Source organism: Panthera tigris, chromosome D2 (assembly GCF_018350195.1).
Source record: "Panthera tigris isolate Pti1 chromosome D2, P.tigris_Pti1_mat1.1, whole genome shotgun sequence".
Lineage (NCBI taxonomy): Eukaryota > Metazoa > Chordata > Mammalia > Carnivora > Felidae > Panthera > Panthera tigris.
Window position 1 is genome coordinate 60,583,912 of NC_056670.1, and position 13,312 is coordinate 60,597,223.

A 13,312-nucleotide genomic window follows, 5' to 3' on the forward strand; every position below is an offset into this window, starting at 1 on the left:
TCAGATGGTAGAGCATGCAACTCTAGATCTTGGGGTTGTCAGTTCGTGCCCCATGATGGGTGTAGAGATTGCTTAAAAATAAAATATTTATTTAAAAACTGCACAGTTCTCACAATGAATATATAAAGATAACTAATCTAAATAAAGGACATCAAATTTAAAGTTTGTACTCAGTTTGTAACCTGGTAAATTCCTGCTTGGGTCTGTTAACTACCAATGGCATAAATTCTAGTTAGGAAAAGAAAATCACATTAGCTCCCTGTCTTAGTCACCCTTCTGAAATAAGAGTGCCCAGTAAGGAATAACTTTGTAGAATATCTCATTTTCTAGCCTTCTAAGATTTTCTGTATTAAAAATTAAGGTGGAAGGGAATAGTAATGATATGCTTTCCTCAGTCGGGTTTAGTAAGATGCCACTGTCTCCTTAGATACACTTTCCTATTCTCTCCATCATTAAAAAGTAATTCCTTTACATAAGGATAGTTAACAGTTATTTATTAGGCAATAAGAACCCAAATGACTTATAGAGTTAGCAATTACATTCTGTTTAAGTGTTGGGCACCTGGTTGGCTCAGTCAGTTAAGCATCTGACTTCAGCTTAGGTCACGATCTCATGGTTTCTGAGTTCAAACCCCACTCAGAGTGAGCATGAACCCTGCATTGGGTGAGCACGAGCCCCACTTCAGGTAAAACATTAGCCCCGCTTTGAGTGAGCCCCACTTATTTATCTCTCTCTCTCTCCCTCCCTCTCTTTCCCCCCGCTCTCTGCCCTTTGCTCACTTCTGCCCTCTTAATTGTCAAATCAAGCTAGCATGTATTTAAAATAAATATTAACTGGGGGCAGATAATGTATCCCAGAAGAAGGAATGCTAGACTTGGGAGCTGGGAGGAAAACTGTTATGGACTACTGTACTGCTAACTTTCTGTGACTCGTAGAAATAAATATGTGATCTCAACATTATCCCATCCTAGAACTTTAAAGGCCTTTGCCCCTGTCCAAAAAAAGAGGCCCCAACTCATTGGCAAGGTGTGTAAAGCAATTCCTGATGGAGCCCTAACCTCCCTGCCAGCCTCATCCACCAGTATGCTTCAATAGCTTGTTCTTTCCCTCTCTCTCCATCCTCAGCCTCTCTTTCTCCACAGGCTTTTCCTCTGGATTCTAAAGACTGTAGAGTGTTAAGTGCTGTTTGAATGATTCTGCATTACTCATAAATGGCTTATTTTTGAGGCACCTGGGTGGCTCAGTTGGTTGGGTGTCCGACTTCAGCTCAGGTCATGATCTCACAGCTCATGAGTTTGAGCCCTGCGTCGGGCTCTGTGCCAACAACTCAGAGCCTGGAACCTGCTTCAGGTTCTGTGTCTCCCTCTCTCTCTGCCCCTCCCCTGCTCATGCTCTGTCTCTGTCTCAGAAATAAATAAAAACATCAAAAAAAATTTTTTTTAATAAAAAAAATAAATGGCTTATTTTTGAAACACTACTAAAAATACTTCCAAAGGAGCTATTTGGAAACTTTATTAGTTTATTTGGGGAAAGAAAGAAGATCTGTGGATCCTGAGTTAGTAACACTAATTGCAGTACTCATTTATAGAACAACTTCCTTTCCTTTTCCTGACTACCCTTCTCCATAACACAAAAATCCCTTTTCAGACATTAAAAAATAGAACCTTGGTTCATCTTCATTGAGATTTTGAATTATGGTACAATATCCATTTATAAAATAGCTTAGGCTGCTAACACTATTTGCAGTCACTTCACATTCTAAATCCTGCCTCCTGATATTCATGGATCTTGAACAAACCCCTCATGAGAGGAGCAGTGAAAGAGAGGGAGATATAATCACTGGCCTGCCCAGATGTGTCAAGGTGGGGTGTTTACTTCACACTGTTTGCACTATGTCTATGTGGAAACCTTTGAGCCTATGTAATTCCAGCTGAAAAATCTTATATCAGATGCTTCAATTCCAAACAGGGCACTGCTGTGATCTCAGATTTAAATGATATTCTGGTACACTTCCAGTTAGCTTGTGCCTCTTATCACAAAAAGTAAGTACCAAAAACACACTCTCTCTTTAAAAATTTCAATCCAGACTGTGTGGTTTTTACTATTTTGCCTTTGAAAATAATATATAGGAAAGTTATACAAGAGACTGACAGATAATCTATTTTGGTTTTAAGTGTTGCTCTGTGCCTAATGCAGTATCAGTAGTAAATTAAGTAGTATAATAGTGGAGAAAATATATAATTGCAAAGTTATGAGGACAAAAAATGTCAAACTGTGGTATTGTGATTTTTAAAGAAAAAATTGGGATGTTTCACCAAAAAATAGTAGACCAAAACATTGTAGACAGTAAATTTTATCTACTATTTACTAAGGCAGAAAGTCCGAGTTAGGGGGAATGGAAATACTCTGATTATGAAAATAAAGCTTACTCTAGTTTTAAATATTATCACCCTATTTTCATTTTTAGCCTGTTTTTAAAAAATTTAACCACATGATCAAGTATCTGAAGCTATTCATTAGAATATAAAAAAATCATATATTAGCTGTTAAAAATCTTAGTCATTTACACTGTTGTAATTTTACATTTTTCAAAGCGCTTTTATATACATACCTCTTCTGAGCAGCTACCTGAGAACTGTATTAAAAAGGAGAAAATAAAAATCTTAGAATTGCAAATAAGTCAAAGCCACTATAATTCTTTTTGGGCAAGTTTCAGGATTAGCTTTGTTGGATGCTATATACTTAGAAACCACTTAATTTACACAAAATGTAACTGCTAACTATATAAGTCCATTTGAGTCCTAACTGCCTAATAAATAATTGTTAAATATCCTTATGTAAAGAAATTGTTCTTTAATGATGAGGGAACAGGAAAGTATATTACATCTGGGGAGACCCATGATCTTCATTATTTTTTCACTATAAAAACACTAGACAGAGGCTAAAAGTTCTATGTACTCACCCTCTTATGAAGTTAAATCCATGTGCACAGACCAAGAGGTTTCCATAGGCATCAACTTTCAAAAGATTTCCATATAGTGTATCAAAGACAAGTCCCCTATATGCAAATAAGGACATCATCAATAATACAGGCAACAATCTTATGTAGTATTACTCAATCATCATAAACCAATGCCATCTTATTCAATCTTTATGAAGACTCAAGCATGTCCCAAACAATATAATCCTGGAGGATGAAGTGAATAAAATCTTAAAAACTAAACCCAGAGGGGCTCCTGGGTGGCTCAGTTGGTTGGGCGACCGACTTCGGCTCAGGTCATGATCTCACAGTCCGTGAGTTCGAGCCCCGCGTCAGGCACTGTGCTGACAGCTTGGAGCCTGGAGCCTGCTTCACATTCTGTGTCTCCCCCTCTCTCTGCCCCTCCCATGCTCATGCTCTGCCTCTGTCTCTCAATAATAAATAAACGTTAAAAAAAAACTTTTTTTAATAAAAAAAAAACTCAACCCAGAGTAACTAAAAAATATTTACTCTGTTCAGATAAATAATCACAACTGTTTTCTATAAGGAATAAGAGCTTAAACAAGGTATGAACCATAATTCCTCTTAATACACTGGTTCCATTCTAAAAGAGTCTTAATTTCCTTGGAGAAAGGAGCTGGCTTATATTTCCTTCTAATAGATGCTATATATGGGACATTCATGATGGCATCTCAAACACCATCTTTCTTAATCTTAAATCTTCCCTATCAAATCCAAAAATGCAAACTGCCAAGAGGCTCCCACTGACCAATTGAAGTGTGTCAGTAAAACATGTAACTGATCTCCAACAGTGAAAGCAAGGAGTATCTGTGATTACTGCCCATCAGTTTTAATAATTTTTCTTTCCCATAAATAGATCTTCTTCAGTAACAATAAACTAAGCTCAATTCAAAAACACAAAAGATATGGGGCGCCTGGGTGGCTCAGCTGGTTAAGCATCTGACTTTGGCTCAGGTCATGATCTCATGGTTTGTTAGTTCAAACCCTGTGTCAGGCTCTGTGCTGACAGCTCAGAACCTGGACCCTGTTTCGGATTCTGTGTCTCCCTCTCTCTCTGCCCCTCCCCCATTTGTGCTCTCTCTGTCAAGAATAAATGTAAAAAAAAAAAAAAAAAAGAAAAAATTAAAACCCACAAGAGATACAATGTACATGAAAAGTCCATAATATTAGAATCCACACCAACCAAAATAACAAAACCAGAAACAAACCAAACCATCTTTTCTGGTTCTTTTCTTTGACCGTGGTCAGGGTCAGAGATGCATTTGGAATTATTAATTTGGGGGATAGAGGGAAAGGTCTTAATCCAAAGAAATCTTGAAAAATTACCTGGTAGGGAATGTAGAATCATAAGCAAAGCTGAGCAGCTCCTGAGGATAGCCAATAGAAACTAATCTCTCCACAGTAAGCTCAAAGCCAAGAGACTCATACTCCGGGGACTTGTACACTGCACAGAGAGGAGGTTCTCGTTATAATAATAGTCAATGAAAATAAAAGGCAAATGAGTGAATTTCTACTTTTTCCCAACTCCCTCCTCCTCCTAAATAGGCCATTTTCTTCTTTTCCCTCAAACTCCATGTTCTGTACTGTCCCAAGTAATCACAGAACTCCATTGTTAGTCTGTGGAAATAGGTCATATTTTTGTAGGAGCAAGAGCGACAAGATGAATTATCAAACATTTCAGAATAATTCTTTCATTCTTAGGAAACTTTTTTTCCTTTATCTGTTCTTTCATGCCCATAATCTAAAGGCAGTTTTAAAAGAAACTAATATGCACAACAGCTGTGATATAAACCATGAGAATGTACGTAAATAGAAAACCAGGTAGAGAGGTCTAGATATGTTGAAGGTTTCGCTGATGTGTATAGTTCGTGTAGGAATCCTTCAAAATGAGCTTTTTTTTAAAAAAAAATTATTTTTACAATTACTATTTGGCTTGGTAGTTGCTTTATATGCTTTTTCCGATCAGCATAATTCTATTTGTCAGGATTAACTTGCTTTCTTATCAGCCCTAAAAATATTGTAAAGCCATCAAAATTGCATTTTACAGGGGTGCCTGGGTGGCTCGGTCAGTTGGGCGTCCGACTTCGGCTCAGGTCATGATCTCGCAGTTCATGAGTTTGAGCCCCACGTCAGGCTCTGTACTGACAGCTCAGAGCCTGGAGCCTGCTTCAGATTCTGTGTCTCCCTCTCTCTCTGCACCTCCCTTGCTCATACACTCTCTCTCTCTCTCAAAAATAAACATTAAAAAAAATTTTTAGTTGCATTTTACAACTTATTGCTGCAATATCAACCATAAAAAGACATGTCTGAGACAATTACGGAAATCTGAATGTGGACTGGAAATCAGATATTAAAGAATTATGACTAGGGATCAGGGGGGAGAATTGGAGGAAAGTGGTCAAAAGGTACAAACTTCCAGTTATATGATAAATAAGTAGTAGAGATATAATGGACAACATTGAGGACTTCAGCTAATACCACTGTATGATATATAAGAAATCTGTTAAGATAGCAAATCCTAAGAGTTCTCACCACAAGGAGAAACAAATTTTTTCCTTTATTCTTTCTTTTCTTTTTATTCTATCTATATAAGAAGATGAGTATTAGCTGAACCTATTTTGGTAATCATTTCACAATATATATAAATCAAACCACTGTGCTGTATGCCTTAAGTTTGTACAGTGATGTATGTCTATTTCTCAGTAAGACTGGAAATATACATTAAAAAAAGAATTAGGACTCATTTTATGAAATTTATGGAAGGATGGGTATGTGCAAGTATATGTATAGGATATATATCCTTATCTGCCAAAGAAGCCTACTGAGTTTGTTACAGGCGAAATAAGATGGATTTCAGAATATGGGAGTTTCTCCCTACTATTACCTATCTCTGAAATCTTATTCTATAATGAAAAAACTTTTTAGAATCATCAATGCAGTTCAGTATAAAGAAAACATTGCCCCTTTAAATAGGTTTCCTCCAAATGCAATATTTAGGTAAGGATCCTCCCACCAGTCTCTAGGAGAGGGTAATAAGCTATATTAAAGATAAAAATTAATAGACCTGCAATCTTGCTAAATGCCAAATGAGGCAAAAAAAATCCATTTTTATCTCATAATAATGCTATTATTATTATTATTATTATTATTCTACCCACAATTAATACACAGCCTATGGCTCAAACTGATTTTTCACTGCAATTAGTCTACCAATCCAAATTAGTGCTAATATCTTAATGAGTACTATTCAACTTTTCCTTGCCAAAATCAATCTTTTAGAATATTTCTGGAACTACATAAAAGAAATCAGTAATACTTGTCACTTCCACAGAAGGGAACTGAGTGGCTAAGAGATGGGGAAGAAAGTATACTTTCATGTATGTACCTTTCTGTACTTTTTAAAAACTTGTAAATATTAATGTATATATATATTATTTTTAAATTAAGTTGAAATATAAAAAAAAAGCAGGTGAGCTTTCAAACTCCTTTAATAAACATTTATCATATTTAAAAAGCCTAAATGTTTTAAGGCCCTTAGGAGAAGGAGGCCCTTGAGTCTCATCAGAACAATGCCAAAAGAAGCTGTCGTTTCTTCTGTTGTGTCAGGGGTAAAAATAATGCTAATACTAATATTCTCAAGACTGGCTATGTACTTTTCTCTGTTCAACTCCAGCCCCATCATCACCTTCCCCCACCAAAGAAACCAACAAAACAAACAAACAAAAACCCCACAAAACAAAAACAAAAACCCAAAAAACAAAAACCAAACCCTTTTGGAATCCTTAAGGGTGGAATTCTTAAATCTAGATGATGTACACTGTGGTAAAAGAAGTGCTTATATATTCATTACACACTAAAAGGGTAAGAGCTGGTGTGCTATAATAAAACTAGAAAAGAAGTATTGACTGATGTCAATTTGAATTATTTTGAGAATATAATATCTCTCACCCAACACCGTGCTTCCACCCCAACTGAGAGTAAATCTCATTTTAACAAAATTTCCATAAAACAAAAACTGTTTCTCAATCCTAACAAAGTCCTACTTATTTCAAACAATATTTAATGAAACAAAATTCCAGTATAGCTAAGTAATGTGGATAATCCACTGACATTCATTCTTATAGGATTTGGCCCATATAAAATATTTTCAATTATTAATTTTTTCAGAAGGATAATTTGCTAGCTATGCCATAAGAATGGGAGGGGGGAAACCTTAATCACCTCCACTCATGCTCAGCCCTAAATGAGACATTTCCCCTAGTTAGACATCAGGTAATTATAGAGGGAGGGAGTAATGGTGATTAAAACCTGTGTTTAGGAGACACTTTGGATCAAAACCGAAATCCATTTTTTCAGAACTTTTAGTGAAGGAAAAAAGACCCGGGGACGGGTGAGGAGTGGAGGGAGGAGGGAGATACCTCAAATCCCCATTTTGTCAGCACAAACCCTAGAACAGCAGATAATAAAACACTACACACTTGCCACACTTCTGTTTATTCCAGGGCAGAACCTCCCAAGTGTTCAACTGAGGTAACTTTCTAGTAATTCCACCTACAGAAACAAATACTTTAAATTTCCTTTTACTCAATGAGTTTAGGGTACTTTCCAAAAATACAATGTATTTTCCCCATTTGCTGACCTGAAGTTACATACATAGCAAGCACAAATATAAGCTTAAGGCAGAACTTAAGTCTCCCTCACTCTCATCCAAAGCTCTTTGTGGCGAGGCATTATACCACTGTTAAACATGAATTTCTAGATTACATAGGCCATCAAAACTTAAGCCTAGGTGTTGAAACACACTGTCCTCCCTCCAATTTCTTTCACCTAGTCCAAAACAAACTGCTCCTCTAATCAGGTGGGAATGGATTTAGCAAAGAGAGTTCAAGTTCCACTTTGACAACACTATCTATTTCACTGAGCTCTATATTAATCAGGAAGACCTACAAGCTATTGACATTTTCTCATAAGCTTCCCGGATAATCATTTCAGTAACACAAATTCCCAGGTCATTAAATCATCTGCTAGAGCACTATACAGTACAACCAGGGTTGGAAAAGCAGACTGTAGCTGCACAGAGCAGAAGGTTAGATGTTTTGTTCTAAGTGTCCCTTGGGAATAATCACAATTTGTTCTGACCTGGTAGCAAAAATGACTAGTCCTAAAGCCTACAAAGTATCACCATTCCTTGAAAAATAAATAAATAAATAGAAGCAAAACTCCCTTTTTAAATGACCATGCCCTTTAAAGTCAGCCTTGATATATGTGGGGAACCATATATATGGTCTCACACTGTGCAGCTCTATGCCTCTCCACAGCTGCAAACGCTCTAACTTCAATTTCTCTCCCCAAACTGGCGAGTAAGTGATGCGTAGCTTCAAACTCAATTCTTACGACTTTCAAAATGCAGCCAACAGATTCAGAGTAAACATAACCTCACACATTCACTGCTTATTTCTTCTTCGAGAAAGTCCTCAGGCCTATCCTAATTTACCCAATGTTCAAAGACAAAGAAGAAGTTCTTTCAAGGGCCAGAGTCCAAAAAAGAGGACTGCCTGAGCCACTAGGGCAGCACACGGTGTTCTCAGGTTACGTAACTAGACTATAAAGAGAACAACCAAAGCTTTGAAAGCCGAAGCTACTGAGTGCATTTAAAGATATTCTTTACTCCATAGTCTGTAAGGAAAAAAACAGTTCTCCAAAAAATATCAACTGTATGTTGTGGGGATCAAAGTTATGGGCTCTGTTTTGAGGAAATGTTGTTCATACAAGATAGAACCTATGTTAGAGGAGACCATTTCTTTGAAATGAGCCAAAATCTTTCTGCAAGGAAGTCTAAAATTCTCATGCACTTTTTACCTTTGCCACCAAGACACACTGTGTATAGTTTACAGATTTTAGGAAAAGGAAGGGCAAACCTCTAGAGAGGTTCCAGCCTAGCAGAGTGCTGCTGCCAAAATGAGAACTCACACGAGGCAGATGCAGATGTAGAGTGTCACTCCAGTCTTGAAGGAGTTACACTGGCTCTCCTGTTAAAAAACAAAACAAAGCAACAAAACAAAACAAAAACAAAAACAAAAACTGGTTTTAAAACTGTTGCGATGGGCTGGAACAGAGAGACACCATTTGGATATTGGTATTTACAGGAGTTACTGTCCTCCTATTTAGAAGCCTCTGACCATCACTAGAATTTGTCTAAATGGCCGTAACAAAAGAAGGGTACTGAAGATCAGCCTAAGTACTGTCCATTATTTACCTTTTCTGACACCCTGAGCCTGGAGTACCAAGTCTGATCCTGAAATGTTAAGTTAAAAGATAAACAGAAAAATAAATCTATTTTGTTTTAGTTTATTTTCTCTAGCACATTTCAGGTTTACATAATAGAAACTAAATTCAGCTGGTAAACTGTTTAAAACTGAACTACAGTAAGTAAAACAAGCTAAATGAGGAAACAAGAATAAACCAGAGCAGTTTCACCTTGCTGTTAAGTACCCAAAGTAAGTCTACTTGTACCTAACTACCGACTTTTCTACCCTTCCAACACCTACATTTGCCATCTTGATACAGACAAGAACCAACGTCACGCTGCTAAAAATCTAACTAGATGTCTAAATGTGGGATAGAAGGAAAACTTTATTTTGATTCTTTCAGTGGATATTTGCCTTCAGTAAGCACAGTCATATTGCTCTACTTTCATAAAGTTAGAGAAACTACCTAGTTTAGTCAAAGAAATGACTTGAAGATACATACAAAATATTGACACTTTTAAGATATTCATTATGTTTAACTTTATAGGGAGTCATTTTCCCTAGAGACATTTACATATGGTTTGACTCCTCCCAACTTTTTTGGGAAAGGAAGATGGTACTAAATAGAACAGCAAAAATGACCAAATAGAATGTCTAAAAGTCTTACAAACATTAAAACTAACAGAAACCACCACCACCAATCACTATGAAAAACAAATATCCAACCCAACCACCCAAGAATAGTTACTTGCTTTTATGCCGTAAATGTGATTAATATCAACATTCTCTATTTAGGCTATGCAATGTTGGTTCTCTGAGACCAAAACTAGAAAAGGCAAATTAATTCACGTTTTCATCAGGAAACTTTAGATAAAACCTTTCCAAATCTCATATAAACATCAGAGGACTTTTTCCACTTTTCAAAACTATTTGAAAACCCTAAGGTAATAACATAGAGTAGAAATTTCTATCTCTAATCCAAGAGATCACAAATGATCTTTAAAAGATATTGAAAATTTCTAAAAATGACCTCAATTTTAATTGACTTAAAATACAAAAGCTAGGCACCATCCAACACTTTTAGTAATATAAAATGAACCCAACTCCCAAATAGCTAAAAACGTAGATAAACACACAAGGGGAGTTTGGAAGCCTGCCAATTTCAAGTCACTGCAAAAGTAAAATTAAATGGTAAGCAAAAGATTCGTTTTAAAAAATTATTAAGAGTATTAGAAGAATGTTTATTTTAAAACAAAATGAAAAAATTCCCTAATTCCATTTTTTTCCCCTCTAAGAGCTTGTTCACTTAGCAGGCATGTGTACTTAGAGTATTCTTTACTCTAATTTTTATTATTGAAGTATAATTGACATACAGTGTTATGTCAGTGTCCGGTGCACAACATCTACACATTATGCAGTGCTCACCATGATAAATGTAGTTACCATGTGGAAAGTAGGGTTTTCAATTTAAAACAGAAAAACTGAAATTTTGAGATAATAACCTGAAAAACCCTGCTTAACCAAAGGAGCTGCTTATAATTTTAAAACCGAAACAGTTTTTACATAATTTTTCCCCAAAATAAGAACAGTTCATCCCACTCAAACCCCTTTACTAAAACAAAACAAAAACACCTGTACTAAAGTTACAGTAATGTAACAAACATTTGGATGCCTACTGCTTACCAGGTACTAGATACTAAGAACAAAAAACAACTCATGGTCCTTGGCCTAAAGGAGCTCAAAGTGAACTACAGGGATATATAATTAGGTATTTATAATCAATTTCAGAAGATCAATACCATGATGTGGCTAGGGAGGTAAAAAGGGACAGAGAAGGGGCCAATTAACCCAACCCAGGAAGTCTTCTTAAAAACTATGTGTGACTTATTCAGGCTTAAACAGACACTTCATTTTTATAACCAGTATCTCCAGGTACTATAAAGTTCACCAAACTTTCCAAGACTCAGATCCAGGTAATTTATCTATATCAGTCTGTATCATCGTCAGATATATATCACTTATATCAGTGTTCAACTGTTGTGAAAATGGGCTAAGTGTTGGTGCATGTCTTGCCTAAAGGGCAAAGTAGCTACTTAGCTACTCATACTCAGCCAAATGTTGCCAATTCTATGATAACAGCCAGCCTGAATTTTTACTTCTCCATTTTTAACTACTGACTCAATTTAAAAAAACAACAAACTAGTTGAGCCAACTATGGTCTGAGGTCTCAACTGGGTCCATGGGCAAAAAGTGCACAAAGTCTAGCATATACTTTAGGTCAGATACTTCCAAATAAGTTCTCCCACCTAACTGAAATGTTTTGAGTATCCTCTTAAGAGTCTTGAAGTAAAGAGAATTTAGGTACTTACTGAATTGTAAATCCAGACGGAAATAAATTCATTCTTCAATAACCACAGGGTATCCTAAATAATCCTGTTATTCTATTCATCTCAAAGAAAAATTGAGAGGGTGGATAAAAACCTTAGGAAACAAAAACTTTAGGCACTTAATTTGGTCTCTACCACAGTGCCGTAACAATTATGCCAGAAGGACTGTAATTACCTGAATTTGATTCCTTCCCATGGCTGTCAAACCAAACAAATGTTCCCAATGACTGAAAGAATTACAATCACCTCATGATCTGCCTGGCCTAGGTAACCCCCACTATTAAGAGTTCTCTGACCCAGTAGGTTTTTACCCACAAGGCTTAACCTTAAATTTTCATTACATAGCATGCCTCCATTATCATCTGCTCCTTTTCTCAGTGACCATTAACCCAATGATAAAGCAAACATTCAGAGACTGTATAAGCAGAAAAGAGATGAATCAAAAGTTAACTATTATGTTAAGACTCCTTTTAAATTAAAAAATAAATTTTCTTTTAATGTTTTTTTATTTTGAGGGAGAGGGAGGGGAAGGGGGAGGGAGAGGGAGACACAGAATCCGAAGCAAGCTCCAGGCTCTGAGCTGTCAGCACAGAGCCCAACACGGGGCTCAAACCTACAGATCGTGACCTGAGCCAAAGTCGGAAGCTTAACCGACTGAGCCACCAGGCACCCCTCCTTTTAAATGTTTTTAAAATTCGAATTCCAATGTAGTTAATGTTAAGACTCTTGAAACAAGTTTATACTTGTTGAAAACAGCAGGCAATATTTAAGATTTTAGTAATTTTACTGATGCAACTAACATAAGACACTATTCCAAAAAATAACCTGATTTACATTTGAATACTTTTATGATTGACAATGAAAAGATCATAAACACTGATAAGTGATTATTTCTATCACTCACCTTGTAATGGAGAAGATGGAACTGGATTTTATTAAACAATCTTTTAAATCTCCTAATGACCTAGGAACCAACCACACATTATTGCAATTCAGAAAGATTAATTTAAAATTAGTGAAAACATGGGGCGCCTGGGTGGCTCAGTTGGTTAAATATCCAACTTCATCTCAGGTCATGATCTCACATTTTGTGAGTTCGAGCCCCATGTTGGGCTCCGTGCTGACAGCTCAGAGCCTGGAGCCTGCTTCAGATTCTGTGTCTCCCTCTCTCTCTGCCCCTCCCCTGCTTGCACTCTGTCTCTCTCTCTCAAAAATAAATAAATGTTAAAAAAATAAAAATTAAAAAATTTAATGGAAACACCAACTGGGATAGTGAAATGACATAAAGGGAATCAAAATTTGGAAATTAAGTGTAGACTCATATATGTAAAATAGATATGCTTAAAAGTAATATATAAATCTAAAACAGGTAACATAAGTATGTATCTAAAAATAATAGTCTTGAGGGTATTTAATCTCAATACAAAGAGCTTTTATCTACAACTAAGATTATGCACTGGAGTTTTCTTTTTTCTTTTCTTTCTTTCTCTGTCTCTGTCTTCTTTCTTTTAAAGAATGTTTATTTATTTTGAGAGACAGCAAGCATGTGCATGGTGGAGGGGCAGAGAGGGAGAGAGAGAATCCCAAGCAGACTCCTGGCAGCGCAGAGATTGATGTGGGGCCTATCACAAACCATAAGATCATGACCTGACCTGAAACCAGGAGCGGGATGCTTA

General features: G+C 36.4%; 1 protein-coding gene across 7 annotated transcripts in view; it reads right to left on the reverse strand.

Annotated features, from left to right (window-relative positions):
- The window catches only part of NT5C2 (5'-nucleotidase, cytosolic II), a 98,669-nt gene that overhangs the window by 14,032 nt on the left and 71,325 nt on the right, over window positions 1-13,312 (reverse strand). For 5 of the 7 annotated variants that reach the window (XM_042960370.1, XM_042960371.1, XM_042960369.1 and 2 more), the window contains 3 exons: window positions 4,328-4,445; window positions 2,963-3,058; window positions 2,612-2,635 (listed from right to left, as the gene is read on the reverse strand). In XM_042960370.1, coding sequence (XP_042816304.1) covers window positions 2,612-2,635; window positions 2,963-3,058; window positions 4,328-4,445 — 238 coding nt within the window. Of the gene's footprint in view, window positions 1-2,611; window positions 2,636-2,962; window positions 3,059-4,327; window positions 4,446-8,919; window positions 8,984-13,312 lie in introns of those variants that run through there. The other 2 variants (XM_042960376.1, XM_007080238.3) reach the window with 2 other exon arrangements.